This window comes from Varanus komodoensis, unplaced genomic scaffold (genome assembly GCF_004798865.1).
Source record: "Varanus komodoensis strain SLA01 unplaced genomic scaffold, ASM479886v1 scaffold7_3, whole genome shotgun sequence".
Lineage (NCBI taxonomy): Eukaryota > Metazoa > Chordata > Lepidosauria > Squamata > Varanidae > Varanus > Varanus komodoensis.
In genome coordinates, this window is record NW_025336480.1 from 2,722,246 (window position 1) to 2,739,271 (window position 17,026).

Here is a 17,026-nt window from a genome sequence, read left to right on the forward strand (position 1 = left end):
CTGCTTTGTGGGGGTAGCTTGGGAACATCTCTTTGGCAAGCCAGAGTGAGAAAGAGAGTACCAGTGCTGCCCCTCACTCATTGCTGCTGCCCAGCTGCTTCTTGTACCTACTGCTGTCTCATGAAGAGACGTGCGGGATCTTTCATCCTAGTGCATGGGAAGTGGTAGAGGGGGATTCCCTTGAGTGACGCTGCTCCTTTCCTCAACTCTGTGCAGTGGATTTTCCTCCCTTTTGCTTGAGCGTACATTGGCAACCCCTCCTGCTTGAGCAATCCCCCTGGAGCAGGAGGGGAGGGTGACTAACCAGCTCCTTGTCCTCTCAGCTGCACTTCAGGGCATGAGACTCCTTGACAGCCACAGCAAGTCCAGCTCATAATTGCAGCTATCCAGGCTAGCTGCAAGAAGTTAGCTGATCCTCATTCCTCCCTGCTGTGCCTCCTGGAAGACTGCCTGGAAGACTGAGAGGGAAGAAAATGGCTGATGGGAGGAGAGTCACCATGATGAGTCTGATGATCTTTCAGACACATCTGGGCAAAAAAGTACATATGGTGGAAACTCTGCAATATTGCTTTCTGTTGTGTGTGAACTCAACCTTAGAGTAAATTCTGAATGGTTCTGCGTGGCACTTCATGCCATAGAATTTAACTAAACAAGCAGAGTATCATAAATGGGATCTTTTAACAAAATGCTGCAGCCATGGACAGCTGTTCTTCAGAATTCCGGCTATGAACTGCCTTTCCCAGCTGTCCCCAAGTGTTGCTTGGGCACTTTAGGGTCCCTGGGAAAGGCTGTTACTAGTTAGCCCCTTGGATATTGTTCTTGCCAAGGGGCTCTCTGATTTTTTGACTTGATCATGGCTTATTTTATTGTCTGGGTTCAAACCACACAATGAGCCATAGTAGCTTTATTAAACCCTGCTACAAGCCGTGGCTAGTTAGGTTCTACCCATCTCCATCCCCAGTAAGGATTGTAATTTTCTCACCTTTAAAAAGTCTGCTGTGTAAAGGGAAGATTTTTTAATAACCTGCAAAAAAACAGCAAATTGGTCAAGAGAGGCACAAGATACACAGTGAAAGTCCAGTTCAGTAACAATAGCTAGAGAAAAAAATCTTCTACCAAAAATATTTCATCTACATCACTTTAAGGGCTTGAAAGTATGACCATAGTGCCTTCAGACAAAGCACAAAGTATTGTAAGTAATTATTTCAACAAGGACAATTAAAGTTGTCCTGGATGATGACGGTTTCTTCCATCCAGATGAATTTCCAACCAACAGTTATTTTCCTATTAGTTAACATTTAATTGTTAAACATTCTAGGCTAAAAATGACAAAATGTGTGTGGTAGGTTTATTTGGTCAAGTCATTATATTAACCACTGTGAGTTATTTTCGAAAGCTGTTCACTGACATCAATCCCTGGAAAATTTTTGGAGCAAATTATTTAAAAATTAGTTTGCAAGAACCTTGAAGAAAATGCAGTGATTAATAAAAGCGAACATGGATTTATCAAACTTAAATCCTGTTAGACTAAGTTAATCTAATTTTTTGACTGGGTGAGCTCCCAAACAGGCAGAGAAAACACTGTGGATATAATCTACCTTGACATTAGCAAAGCTTTCGATGTAGTGCTGGTAAGCAAATTAGCAAAAAGCAGACTAGATAAAAAAAACTTTTAGGTGGATCCAAAATTGGCTGCTAAATTAGACACAAAGTACTCATCAATGGCACCTTCTCAAACTGGAGGGAGGTAACTGGTGAGGTGCCACAGGGTTCAGTCTTGGGCCCAGTGCCCTTCAACATCTTTATTGTTAATTTAGATGAGGAATTATAAGGAAGATAATCAGATTTGCAGACAATACAAAGCTGGGTGGAACAGTGAACACCTTGGAGGATAGAATGAAGATCCAGGGCAAACTTGATGAACACTGGGCTGAAAGCAACAGAATGAGATTCAGTAAGGACAAGTGCCAATTCTCCCACCTCGGAAAAAGAAACCAAATATATCGATACAAGATGGGGAATATGTAGCTCAACAGAAGTGAAAAAGAAAAAGACCTTGGAGTAATTGTAGAAAACAGGCTAAATATGAGCCAACAACAGAAATGCTATTTGGGATGCATCAACAGAAGTATTACTTCCAAATTATGAAAACTAATAGTTCTCCTATACTCTTCACTAGTCAGCCTTACTTACCTGGAATACTGTGTCCAGTTCTGAGCGCCAAGATTTAAGAAAGATGCAGTAAAATTAGAAAGGGTCTAGAGGGGGGCAGCAACAATGATCCATTTGGAAACAATGCCCTATGAGGAGAGGCTGAGAGAACTGGGCATGTTCAGCCTTGAGAATAGAGGACTGAGGGGGGACATGATATCCCTCTATAAGTACCACAAAGGCTGTCGCTAAAAGGAAGGACAAAATCTCTTCTTGCAGATAGCAGAGTGTGGAAGATGGAATAATCAATTCAAATTGCAACAACCCAGATTCAGGCTAGATATCAGGAAAAGATTCCTCACTGTCAGAACAATACGACAGTGGAGCCATTTTCCTAGAGAGGTGGTGGGTTCTCCCACACTAGAGACATTCAAGGTGAAACTGGACAGTCATCCGAGTGGGATGGTGTAAATTGGTGTCCTGCAACAGCAGGGGATTGGATCTAATGGCCTTCATGGCCCCCGCTTGCCAATTAATGAGAGTATTCTACTTAATGAGTCTGTAATGTCAATCAATAAAAAAACCCTAGCTATTTCTGTAGCATTACAATCTGTTAAATAAGTGTGTCCTTTCCGCAGGGAGAAAGAGGCAAAATATTGCAGCTTCTAATACTATACCTTTTCCTTGTTGCTGGAAATAGTAGGCCCTTCTGTTACAGTATCTGGCATGAATACTTGAGTTTAATAACTGCTTCTAGCAGCCTGAAGACATGATAATTTTTTTACTAATTAGGTATATAATATTGATATAATAAGCTTTTATTACCAGATGATAAACTTCTTGTTTGGATCACAAAAAATGTGGGAAGGAGGCTGTTGATTGTCAGCTTAGGCAATGAATTGCAATAATCACTTAAGTTTTTCATGCTGGAGATGTGTGTCCTATAATTATATTTTCATAGCATCTGTTGGCTTCATCTAAACAGTATATGGTTTTCCTAGATAACTCTCTTCATCTGTGAGCCAACTACAATGAGCCCATCTGCAATTTAAATTTTGGTATGCTGACAAGGTGGCAAAACCAAAAATTCTGCTTTCCATCAATGGGTTCCTATTTTTTATTCATTCATCTCCTCCCTGTGTTTATAGCAAACAATATATGTGTCATCCTGGTTCCTTACTCAGAAAAGGCTTGGATTTCTGGCTAAAATTTGGTCTTGCTGGAGGACCACTTTGCCAGCAGAGTTGGATTGGAGAGTCAAGTCCTTGATTCTCATCTGCAGAACACCTGGAAGCTCCTGTTCGTGTACTCAAATCCTAGGTTGTCCCCAGGCACTCGGGTTTTGGAGCCCTGCTTTGCTAGGCTGGAACTGTACTGGGACGACAGGCAGAGAATTAATGTACTGTACAGGTGTTTTGCTCCTGCAGTTGTGTCTCCTCCCCTGTTTTTTCCTTTCTTTCTTTAATTGCATTTCCAAGAATGGGGAGGGAGGTTCTAGGAAAAGAGAATGAAATCCCCTTCTCTATCCCCGTGCACAGTAGCCTCAGTGTGGATCAGATCCTACATAGTTATTTTCAGAGTAAAGCAAAAAAGGGAACTGAATGCTATGTAATTAATGTAGCATATAGTTTGAGTAAGAAAAAGTAGGGATGCCAAAAGTCCATCCCTGTGACTTGCAGACATTCCAGTCATAAAGCCAATCTCTGCTTTGCCTGGATGCACTGTATGTTGGAAAGCAATGCAAAGATGAATGAGACAAGCTTTCTGAATAACTTTCAGCAAAGTCTCTAACAGTGTTAAGATGCATTCTCGTGAATGTGGCCCCTCTCTCTCCCTCTCTCTCTCTCTCTCTTTTAATAAACTGTGCGTGAACCCTGCACGTGCATGGAGCCTGTTTTCAGGAAGGTTTCACAGTGACGAGTGTTATGGCAGGACCCCCTAGAGGAGTTCCCCCTGAATCTGCCTTGGTTCTCCTTTGCCGTCCCCACACTTGGAAGATGAGGAAGGAGCGATGGCAGTGCACACTTAGCTGGTGCTTCAGTGCCCTGCTGAGTCTGCTTCTCTCCCCCACACCTTCCCTGCAGCAGTTGAGACCCTTGCTGGGGAAGGGGTCTTCCAGCTGGTGCCTCAGCTGCGGAGCTGGATTCACTTGGTCTGGGCTTTCCCCACCTGTGCAGTGTGAAGCAGTTTCTCCAACTGAGCTCCACCCATTATATTAGCTGGTGACCTGACTATGTCAGAGGCTGGTGTTGTCCAGCTCATGGAGGGGTCAGAGGAGGGAAGGCAGCCCTCAGTCCCCCCAACATTTCTTCATCATGACTGACATTGCTCTTTCTTGTTTCTTCTATTGCAGGCAAGATCCTCTTCCGCCGGAGTCACATCCGTGATGTTGCTATCAAGCGTCTTATACCCATTGATGAGTATTGTAAGGTGAGTGATATTTTCTTTCTAGTTTTGTGCTGTTCATAAAGATACAGGGTTGTTCTGTAGCTGATTCCAGTAAACATAGAAACAGAGTGAGTCAGAAGAGGCGTCCTGGGCCATCTAGTCTGACCCCCGGCTCCAGCCAGCTCTGCTCATGACATGCCCACCATGTGCATGTCCAGCCTATCCTTGAACACCCTCACCGATGGGGCCTCAACGACCTCTTGTGGAAGCCCATTCCACACCCTCGGGGTCCTGACTGTCAGGAAGTGCTTCCTGGCATCCAAATGGAACCTTCGCTCCCTGAGCTTTGTCTTCATATGTCTTACTAGCATATATTAATAGTGCCTTGTGCTAATGCATTTCTGTGTCAGCAGGAAATTCAGTAGCTCTGGTCCTGAAGGTCACTCACTGTGTAGACTACTTACAGAGTCATTTACTGAAATAGTGAGGTATTGTGGATGATTGCAAAGCAGCACACAAATGCTGAAGTATAAATTATTTTTACTGGTAGATTACCTTACTGTTATTATTTGCAAGCATCATGTAGGTAAGGAAATGACACAGTAATCCCTCCTCATCATCTGGTTTGGCCTCCGTTTTTGTTAAAGATAATCAGTCTCCTTTGTGAATTACTCCCCAGGGTTTGTAACCTGGAGGGGAAAATATACCTTACTTCCCTGTTGGAATAGTTTGCTTCAGATAGTGTACCAGCTGAAAATAATTTAGGATGCAGTTCAATTTACTGTCAGTAGTTCTATGTAGAAAGAAATAACAATCATGTGGCTGAGAAGTACATTTAAAGACTCTAGTAGCTTTCACATGGCCAGTTCAACATGTCTTTCTTGGTAGCCTTGAGCCCTTTGTAGGAAAAAGGCAGGCTATAAATCAGAAAATAAATAGATAGATAGATAGATAGATAGATAGATAGATAGATAGATAGAGGAGGGAATTCTAGCTAGAACATCTTGCATGGTTAAAATTTTGTAGTCTTTCAGGATTAACATGTTTAACTAGCCAACTATATTTTGTGACCATTTTGCTATATTCTTAAATGATGCTAAAATTGCAGTGATGGTGGCTTAAAAGCATGGGCTGGCAAAGGGACGTCCCAAATGTCAGAAGCTGTGAGATTATTCTATTGTTCAGTCCATTAAAAGGTTTTGTTACCAGTGCATAGATAAGTATGGTTTCTGCTGTTATGCTTGGCTTTTGAGAGGCAAAGTATGTATTGGACCCACTGATTCCATAATATAACCTTCAAAGGTTATTGACTCAGATTCTGACCCAGAGATAAGCCTTTTTTGAAGGCAGCCCCACACAGACGGTGTTACAGTAGTCCAACCAAGAGGTTACCAGAGTGTGGATTATTGTAGCTAAGCTCCATCTGTCCAGATAGGGCTGTAGTTGGCATATCAGCCTGAGCTGTTAAAAGGTTCTCTGTGCCACTGAGTCCCCTTTTGACTCAAGCGACAATTCTGGATCCAGGAGCACTCCCAAACTATGAACCTTGTATTTTAGGGGGAGTGGAATCCCGTCTCGAACAGGTTGACTATCTCCCAGTTCAGCAGGTGACCCACCCACCAACAGCACCTCCATCTTGTCTGGATTGAATCTTAGTTTATTGGCCCTTATCCAGTCCATTACTGAGCCCAGCTACTGGTACTGATTCAGAATGCTCATTCATGAAAGAGAGGTGGAGCTGACTGTCTAATTATACAGCATTGGGTTAAGAGGGTAGGCCAGTTGAGAAACACTGGATGTCCTGTGCAATTGAATCGTAAGCAGAATGATCCATCTTGAAAACGACATCACCTATTTTGGTTTGGAAGGGAGGGGGGATTCCGTTGAGAATCAACTTCATGTCATTCAGCTGCATTTCTCTAACTGACAAGTATTCTGAGTTTGCTGTTCACTTCTGCTATACTCTGTTTCTATATCACAAAGTCAGCCTAGCTCATTGGTCATTTTTAACATAGTCAAGGCTTTAGTTAAAAAGTAATTTTTCCTGGTCTGCTTGAAAGGAAAGGGCTTGTCCAGGCAGCAAGAAAAATGATGGGCTGCCTCGCTCAGCCAGTAGCATCCTTGTAACTTACTTGTGGCTACCTGGGACTGATCCAGGTGATCAATGTTGCTGCCTAGCTCTTTGGGGTTGGGGAGGAACTTTGGGAAGAAACTGATTGATTGATAAGACTTCTAGGACCTTTCGGGCAGGAGTGTGCATTTCAGAAGTTGCTGAACTCCAGGTCCCTTTAGCCCCAGCCAGCAGGACCAGTTGTTAGTGTTTCTGGAGGTTGTTGGCCAATGACGTCTGAAGGGCCACTGACATAAAGGGATATGCATCTATCTGATTCAGTTCAAGGCCTCAGCTACACTCAAGCTTCTGACAGCAAAGGATGAGGGCTTTTGATTTTGGCTCACTTAGACAACTCCCCAAATGACTTCTCCAAACTTAGTTTTCATAGTTAGAGCTGCTCTTCTGTTGTTCCTGCATGTATGAAAGTCAGAAATGCAGCTTTAGAAGTATTTATTTCAGGTTTTCTAATCTCTTTGTCACCATTCAGGATAGTAGACTTCCAACTGCATTTCAGCTTCCACATGATTCATGTGTCCTCTGTGAATTGTGTACCAGTGAGTGGATATTTGTCATTCTGCGGTCCAAGGCCTGTGCCCTCCTCACATTCTGCTTCATCTGCCTTTCCATTGCCTGTGTCTGTTGCTCACTATGTTCCCAGTCCCAAATATTTTAGGACTGTGTTTTCCCCTCTCTTTTGCTATATGCTATAGTGGTGGCATTTTAATTTAAAATGAAATTTTTAATTTAAAAATGAAAAGAAACTGGCAGTGTCCTGTAGAGATGACATCGATTATAATCTTGCCTAAAGCAAATTTTAATTTAAAAATGAAAAGAAACTGGCAGTGTCCTGTAGAGATGACATTGATTATAATGCTTGCCTAAAGCAATGTTTTTAGTGCATTAACTAGGAGGCAAGGGTAGGTATAGAATAGAATTGCCATGGAGTCTTTATGAGAGCAAGCCTCTTTCCTTCTTGTGGAAGCTTCTTGTAAGAAAAGCCAAAGTCATATTCCAACTAAGCAAAAAACAAGCAGAACCAAAACAAATCACAAACCATGGAGATTGCTGTGGTTTGTGGATATAGAGCAAATGCTGAACATTACAGGAATTAGTTATAACCACGTCCCCTTCAGAAGCTACGTAAGCAACAATTACTTCTCTGTTTTCCTTTACTAGGAAAGAGGAGGAATCATCATTTTCAAAGATAGCCTTAGAGTCTGTTTTAAAGGTTACATGAAGGCCAGTGTGAAATATTATTCCAGTCAGGCAATAGCATATTCAAAGAGTCCATGCTGAGATAATCACCTTGTAAGGAATGGCAGAATTAACTATTTAAATATATTCAGTGGCTGCTGGTGGCCACTGGGCCATTGGGGCTGGTGGGTAGAGAGTAGGGCAGCTCACAGCAGGCGTAGCCAAGGCAGCGACCCCTTGCACAGGAAGGGGAAGCAGAAGCAGATGAACTCCAAGAACATGCCAGCAAAACATACGAAGCACCACATACGCCTGCTGGCTGCTTTGGTCTCTGCTTTGCTGAACATGACTACACAGGACAGGCAGACAGAATTGCCTCCCTCGACACCTTGCCTGACATGGCTGTTGTGAGTGGCTTCTGCCGCTACATCTGCATCAAGAATTGCACAGTGATGGTGGAGGAAGAGGAGGAAAGGGTGCAGAGTCCTGCTACCCTTTTTGTGCATGTGTGATCTAGAAGGCAAGTGGTTGAAAAAGTGCACAGTGATGATGTGTCTGTCAAATAACTTTCCTTCATGGACCCTGACCTGGAGATTGTAGAAATGTGTTTGTTTGTGAGGGATCCACTGAAAATTAGATGGGAGGAGGGACACAGTTGAGGGTGCTGCCCCCATTCCTGAAAATCCTAGAAAAGTTGCAATTTCATCCTGAATATCCTACAGAATTTATTGTAGGATAAATTTATTCCTGAATATCCTACAAAAGTTGCAATTTGTGAATTCTAATGACTAAGTGTAATTCTGCAAATTCTAATGTAGTTGTAATTTAGACCAGTTCTCTCTTCATTTTCCTTTCGTAAAAAGATACTGCTGTAACTCAGAAATACTGTAATTAGAGAGAAAGAGAATTAGATATTATGTGCATGAAAATACTGTGTGTATAGGAGAAGATGAAGCTGCAGTTCTCTGTCAAGTTATTCAAGAGCAGTTGCTTCTCTTCATCAAGGTCCTTAAGAATGTTTGGTTCTGTATGGGTCAGACTTGCCTCCTTGGTTATTTAGGGGGCATAGCTTGAAAATAAGTGCCTTGCAGATGTATTCAAGCCCCCTTTGACTTTTCCACATTTTGTTGTATTAGAACCTGGAATGGAAATAGATTTAATTGGCATTGTTCCTACTTGATGTACACAATGTACTGAATGCTGTGAAGATGCCTGCATCTCAGCTCTAAGTCTCTTGTGGAGTGAAACTCTAGAGTTGCCCTGTGTTTGGCTCCATGCTTCTTGCCCTCACTACCAACCAGTTTCCCAGAACTTTCCAAGGAGAAGCATCCCCACAGCATGCTGTCTCTGTGCCTCACCCACAATTCCTTCCATCTCACCTGCAGACCTCTCCAAATCCTTCAGAATTACCATGGGTCTCTTGGTTGCTTCCCTGACTAATGCTGTCCTCACCTGGTAACTGAGTTTTGGTGGATCATCTTGCTAGGCAATGTTGTGGGTAACCTATATTCTTTCTATTTTGTAATAGTGGATTTAATGGTGCCTTGTCCCCCAAATAATGGCTTTTGATTGGTAGTGTCATCAGCCAAAGTACGGTCTCTTGTGAGGATATTGTATCATGGCATAATCAGTATGCCAGCTTGTTGATGGGCCTTCAGACAAGAAGGTAATCTTGTGCTAAATAGGAAAGCCTGCCTTCATTGTGATGCATAACCAGAGGATCTCTGGAGTTTCTTCTCTTCCCAGATGGGCTGGTGATCTGGGTGGAAGGCTGAGGAGAAGCAGTTTCTGCTGAGGAAGTTTCTTCTGTTTTGAGAATGAATTGTTTTTCAGAGATGATTTTGCTTACAAAAAACTTTGATTCCATAATTTTAGTCTTCAGACTCTTTAACCTGAATACCATTCTCAAACACAAAAAAGATGTAGTGGCTAAGAAACTGAATAAGCAAATTCTTGGTTTCAATTTCACCTCTGACATGATCTCACTAGTCAGCCTTATGCAAGCACCTCTCTTTCTTTCTGACCGGATTCACATAGCATGACAATGATTTGTGGGTTGGCACCCACAATGGGCTTTGGTATTGTGCAAAACCAGACTGATTCCCACAGGGTGAGTTGTTTCAGAGGAGGCCATCCTGACAGTCTAGAGCAGGGGTGTCCAAACTTTTTGCAAGGAGGGCCAGATTTGGTGAGGTGAAAATGTGTGGGGCTGACCATTCAGCCTGACATTCTTTGAACTATTAACATTAAATGCAAATGAACTATTTTATGAAAGACTAAACAAATAACTTAACTGCACTAATGTGAAGGGTGATACTGAGATCTCGACTGCATTATATAGGCCAGGTCTGTCTCAAAAACAGTGATTTTGATGTGCAAGATGTCACGCAGGTAAAAGTAACTTAGTCTCGTCCTCACGCGGTTCTTGTTAATGTTCATAACCGAGAATGTCTTCTCGCACAAGTATGTCGAACCAAACAAGCTCAGCATTTTCTTAGCAAATGTTCGAATCCCTTGGAACCTGTCTTTATCCAGCTGGCGGTAAAAGTTGACAAGAGGGAGCTATTGGTGCCAACTGTGTCACCTGACGTCACACTGCAGCTCAATGAGCTCCAGCTGCAGGTGGTCTGGAGCGTCATCAGGATCCACAGAGAAAAGAGTTGAAAAAAGCATGATCTCCTTTTCAATAGCTGCAAAATCCTGAAAGCGCTGTTGAAACTCCTCAGCCAGAGATGAGATGTCTGCTTCATACCTCCTTATTTGCACACTCATATTGTTCTGTGGAAAACTGGTCATTATTTCCTGCAGCGATGGGAAATGTGTGGTATTGGGCTGCGTTTGTGACAGGTGGCTTTGGAAAAGTAGCAGCTTGGTCCCAAAGGCTTTGATATGTGAATACAGTTGGCTTACCACTGCATTTTGCCCCTGAAGGCTCATGTTCAGCATGTTCAGATGTTGTATTATGTCAACTAAAAATCCAAAATCAGCCAGCCAAACAGGATCAGATAGCTCTGGCATCGGTTGTCCCTTTTTTTGCCAAGAATTGTCCAATTTCCTCCCTAAGAGAGTAGAAGCGCTGCAGTGCAGACCCCCGACTGAGCCATCTTACCTCATTGTGATACACAACATCTCCGTATTCAGCCTGGATGTCGAGTAGAAACTGTTGAAACTGGTGGTGGCACAGGGCTTTGGAGCAAATATAATTAATAACCTTCATCACCGGTTTCATAACATCATCATATTTCAGATGTTTGGCTCAGAAAACTTGTTGGTGAATAATACAGTGGAGTTTTATAGCTTTGCCTCCTTCTTCGCTGACTTTGTTACAGACTAGGGTTGATAATCCACTCGCCAGCCATGGCAGGTGCACCATCCGTAATAATCCCAGTGACTTTATTCCACAGTAGTTTCATGTCACCTACGGCGGAACAAACAGAAACAAATAAAACTGTTCCTCTTGTTTGGTCCTTAAGGCTCTGGAGGTCAAGTAGCTCTTCACTCACGTTCATGTCATTGTCCACTCCTCTCAAAAAAATCAATAACTGAGCGGTGTCAGATGCATCCGTGCTTTCATCGCAGGCTAACGAAAAAAAGTCAAACTCCACTCCTTTTGCCTCTAACTGTCTCTTAATATCAGATGAAACGTCTTCAATTCTCCATACCACAGTGTTACGAGCCAGGCAAACACTGGCAAACTCTTGCTTCTTCTCAGGACAAATTTTCTCCACCATTTTCATCACGCAGTCTTTAATAAATTCACCCTCAGTAAAAGGTTTGCAGTGCTTGGCAATCAGCGTTGCAACCTCGCAGCTCGCCTTTGTGGCATTTTCATTTGACTCACGGGCTCTTGTGAAAAAGCGCTGCTGTGCCGTTAAAGCAGCTTCCAGTTCCTTCAATTTTTCGCCGCGTTCGTTCCCAGTTAGCATGTTGTAGTTAGCATGTTTCGTCTGGTAGTGCCTCTTGATATTGAATTCCTTGAAAACAGCCACAGTCTCTTGGCAAATTAGGCAGACACAGTTGTTTCGTATTTCAGTGAGAAAATACTCCAAATTCCACTTGTCCTGGAAGTGGCGGCCCTCGCTGTCAACTTTCCTTTTTTTAGTTACAGTCGCCATTTTAGAAATGGGCACACAAGCCTTGTGTCACAAGGGTCACGTGGCGAGAGTGCTGACTCAGGTCTACTGCCATCTTCTGGTGAAATATAACCCCCAGCCTTGAAGGAGCAGGAGACAGCAGGGGACAGCTGCGGGAACCCCTGTGCGGTGAAGGGAAAAATGCTGGCCGGCGGGGATGAGTGACAGGCTGAGCCTGCGGGGAGAAGAGGCTGCGGGCCGCTCGAAATTTGAAAACGGGCTGCAATTGGCCCCCTGGCCGGACTTTGGACATGCCTGGTCTAGAGCTTGGAGGTGGTGTTGCAGGCTGTTGTATCATGTAAATCTGGGTGGCTGATCCCAGCATGGGTATCAGGGTAGGTATTAGGAATGGGCTAGCAATTCACTTTATGAGAACAGCACCGCTCCCTTATGTCAGGAGCTGAGGTTCCTCCTTCGTGCATTCAAAGTCACAGACCTTGTCCTTGCAAAGCGTTCTTTACTGGCCAAAAGCACAAAACACCCACAATGAATCTCTGAGCATGCCCAGAGCAGTTTGTTGAACCCAATCTCATATTTACCTTCAGGAACTCTCCTTATGAGCAAGCCTGGGCCAGGCCCCTTTGGGAGGGGCCTTCTGAAAATGAATATGCCTCCTCACTGCATGCTGATCCTCTATTGGGTCGTCCTCCTCTACTGTCAGGGCATCATGGGATCTAGAACTGGGGCCACCTCAGCTGAGAATTGCCCCTGTTCCAAGCCCCCTCCTGCTAATGGTACATCCTGACTGTTCCCAGAGACCGCTTGCCCACCTGAGGAGTCTGGACTTGAGATAAGCATCCCGCTTCTCTTGTCTCACTGTCTTGGAATGGTTCACATTCCCAGGTACCCCACTTCTCTCCCTCTTCTTCCTTTTCTGATTCTTCTGAATCCCAGCCAGCAGCCCTAGAGGATGTGCACCCAAAACAGCCATCTTTCCCACTGCTCACTAGCAAAGCTTTTCCAGACACCCAACCAGTGCCAGCCATTGCGCAAAGTGTCCAAGAGACTCTTGGGAATGTTTGGCAGCTATTTGCTGCCCTCCCTGCTATGAGCTGTGTTTGGCTTGCTGTGACTTCCTTGCAAAATTCCTGAGGGGCACCTTGGTGAAGTTATTAGTGGCCGGCAGATAATTTTTTTTTTAAATATATGCAAATAAGTTCTTTTTGAAATATTTATTTTAGCAATAAATAAAATAAAATACTTGTTTACACAACTAAAGGATCATTGTTTCAAGAATTTGGGCATTGATGTCTTAGCTGTGACAATGTCAAGCAGATATAAGCCTGGACATTGTGCCAAAGAGGCTGCAAACAGCTTCCATGCCACCTTTGTTTTGCTTTTCACAGCTATTAAAAGGCTGTTAAGAGAAAGGAATGGTACAAATTATCTTTGCTTATGAAAAGATGGGCTTTATGCCCCTTTGGTGGCAAGATCTTTCACTTTTTTAATGGTGTTGCATTAGTCAGGGTGGTTCATGCTTTGTACCTTTTACACAAAACTCTTGGTGCCCAAGGGGGGGTACAAAAATGTACCCTCTTTTTTCTTAGCAAAAGGGACTTCCATGACTAGCTGTCTGTACACTGGACCTGTTTAAAAGAGGGGTTTGATAGGAGAATGGGGTTTTATGACTGGGACATACACTGAAAACAAAAAAAGTGAAGTGCAGAAAAATCATAGTGTGCCAAAAATGCCATGCAATTGCAGCAGGGAGTTAGGAGAGAATTCTTTCCTGCTGCAGTGTCCTCCAGGATACCTGCAACACTACTTTTTTTTGTGGCGGGGGGGCAACAACCCATAGTGAGCCTAATCATCATTGGACACACCATAGGTTGTGAGCCACCCAGGGGTGCTGTGGCACAATTGGGTGGCATACAAATGTTTTAAATAAATAAGCAATCCACTGTGGCTCTTTCCCAGAGTGGGCTGGTGTGACATCTGACTGCGTCCCCCTCACTTTCTTCCCCAGCCCTTTACAATCAGGGATTGATAATGCAACAGTCCTCTGTAAGGAGTTCTTTAGTGGAAAGTAGTTGGTATATGCTTAAGCACAATCCAAAGGCTAAATGCTAACAGCTCTAGATTCTGGAAACACACATTGTCCATATAATTTTTCATAGTTCAGGAATTGGGAGATGAGTTATGCTACATTTCTCTGATCCCATCCACAAAATTTCCAGCAATAGACCATGAAACCTGTGTCATAATATTTCACCCAGTAATTGCAATAGCAGCCGCAATCACTAAAAGTATTGCGCTTTGAGTGTTTGGAAATATCTTTGGTAAAATCTTCAGATGAACAGGAGTGCTGTATTGAGGGAAGTTTGTGAAATATAAGCAATACAGCAGAAGCAAACATGCTTTTATTTTGCTTAATTCTGATTGTCTTGAAATTTGTTGATTTGCCAAAGCAATAGGACACTGCTATTAACTTTTTACATCTAAGCAGCATTTTAGAGTACTGATTTGCCTCTATTCAATCAAGAAAAAATATTCATAATTTGGAATTAAGGTTCCAGAACTACTTTTGCAAGTCTTTGGTTCTGAGCAGCAGCAGGACTGAACTGCCCACAGGCTAGACTAGGTGCAACCTATCTCCTATTTGCATCCTGAATGATTGTCACATCAGCTCTTAATTTTTCAATTGTTTGTGTGCTTTTATTTTTCAGGCTCTGATCCAGCTACCACCATACATCTCTCAGTGTGATGAAGTCCTTCAGTTCTTTGAGACAAGACCAGAAGACTTGAATCCCCCCAAAGAGTAAGTTGATTATAAGTAGCTTACACAGCTGCACTAGAAAGATTAAAATAAAGTCAATGAAAACTGTATTTTAATGCTCCTTTCCCAGTCGTGCATTTTGCTTTGAAAAGCAAAGCAGAAAAACCACATACATCAAGTTTGTGTTCCTCTAATATTCACTGTATGTAGAAAACAGGCACCACATAAAACTTAACAAAAAGAATAAATAAAACTAGTTCACCTTCACTCAGCACTGGTTAGGCAGCACTTAAGAATATTGTGTCCTGATCTGGGTGCCACAGTTTAAGAAAGATGCAGACAAGCTGGAAAGGGTTCAGAGGAGGGCAACAAGGATGATCCTGGGCTAGAAACAAAGTCCTATGAGGAGTGATTCAAAGAACTGGACATATTTACCCTGGAGAAGACAGAGGGGAGAGATGATAGCACTCTGCAAGTATTTGAAAGTTTGTCACAAAGAGGAAGGACAGGAGGATCTCTTCTTGATCATCCCAGAGTGCAGGGCACAGGATAATGGGCTCAAGTGACAGGAAGCCAGATTCCAGCTAGATATCGGGGAGGGGGGAGTTAATTTTCAAAGACATAATTATCAAAATAAGAGGTATTTTTCAAATCAAAACTAAGATTTAAGTAGCAACTTCGTAAAGACAAAAGATTGAGAGAAGATACTGTTATGTTCAACATGTGGAAATACATTAAAATCTTCAGGGAATACTTTGCTTTTCTTCAGAGGATTCTGTGGTTAGTATCCATTGCTGCCTGCCTGCTCCCGTAATCTGTTGCACTGTGGTTAATTAACAGATCTTGTACCTAATAGAAGAGGAACAGGTCAAGAGAAGCTTGCAGAAAAAGGGGAGCTCTGCTGGCATGTCCTGTTGCAGAAACAAGTGTTTCCATTAGTTTCTAGGATTGCTTTAGGAAGCATTGGCCTCCTGTTGTGTCAGCCATTGGTCCCATTGGTACAGCAGAAACAACAGGAGCAGAATGGCAGTATTGAATACTGCCCTATCTTCCATATGTGAAAAAAGAGAGACTAAATATTACAGAGAGGACATTACCACTTTGGAATCTAGCCTTTTGTTCTGTGGGGTCATTTCCATGTATCCATCATGCAGCTTATCTGTCCCTACCTAGCAAGTGGAAGGAGCATTCTTTCTTCATTGATTTGTCCTCACACATTTTAGCTGCTAAGACAGAAGGTCTTTATGGGTATAAAAGGATGATCTGAATCTGTGCTGTTCAGTGTCACTAGCTTCCTGAAGGGATAACAAATGCCATAGCTTTTCAGAAAGGAAGAGAAAGACCTAATATGTTTGTGCCATAAATGAATATATGAACAGGGCTTGCAGTACTGGGTAACTTACTGTGAACACACTTTCAAACTATATGGAAAGCTGACTATAGTATACCAACAGTCTTATTTTACTTGAACCAAAGTAAAAGGTAATACAGATACCAAGAAGGGGAAAGTGAATGGTAGGGGAGGTCTGACAATATTTGGTTTGCTGGTATGCTCATCTGCTGGCTCAGCTGTGGAGCTGTGTCGGATCCTGACTGTGGAATATGCTGTAAACTCACTCTCTTATATTAAGCTGCCTTCTCTGAAAGAAACTCTGCAATCCATTTAATTGGTCCTTATAATTCCTTGTGAGTTCATGCTGCTGCCAGGAGGAATTGAATCACTGACTTGAAATGGATATCCCTCCCTTGGTTTCTCAACAAAAACAGAGTGGTACATGAGCTTTGAAACTGGCTGTTGTCCCTTGTATCTCAGCTGCTGAACTGGTTTGTATGGCTCAATAACCTAAGACTTATCAGCCTTGCTTATTTCAGGCTGGTTTTCAGGACCCACCAGAGCATTTTAGTGTAGTTTGTTAACCGTGCATAAGCCCCCCCTAAGAACCCATGGCTTGCTGTTGAGCTGGTTCGCACCTAACAGAAAGCTCACCTTCCTCATGGGGCTTTTTGATGTGGCTGCCACCACAATTTTAAGTATTGAAACCAAAGGCAAGAAGAGTATAGCTTGTTTCTATGTGCAAACCAGGGCCATCTTAACGCATGGGCCTGATGGGCACTTGCCCGTGGGCCCCATACTAATCTGTGTATGTTAACCCTTGGAAAATTGGAAAACTTCCAAAATTAACAGTAGTTGTAGTTGTCGTAGGGGCCCCAGTACACTGCTTTGCCTGGGGCCCATAATGCTGTTAAGACGGCCCTGGTGCAAACCCAATGATAATGGGTGGTTAGCAACCCAAATGAAACTGTAAAACTATCCATTGATCCTGGGGGTCT

At 43.0% G+C, this 17,026-nt stretch overlaps 1 protein-coding gene across 1 annotated transcript in view; it reads left to right on the forward strand.

The window, feature by feature from the left end:
* Positions 1 to 17,026, forward strand: part of SH3PXD2B (SH3 and PX domains 2B) — a 131,641-nt gene that overhangs the window by 66,406 nt on the left and 48,209 nt on the right. The window contains exons 4-5 of the mRNA XM_044454660.1: positions 4,505 to 4,581; positions 14,646 to 14,737. Of these exons, the coding sequence (XP_044310595.1) occupies positions 4,505 to 4,581; positions 14,646 to 14,737 (169 nt within the window). The remainder of the gene's footprint in view (positions 1 to 4,504; positions 4,582 to 14,645; positions 14,738 to 17,026) is intronic.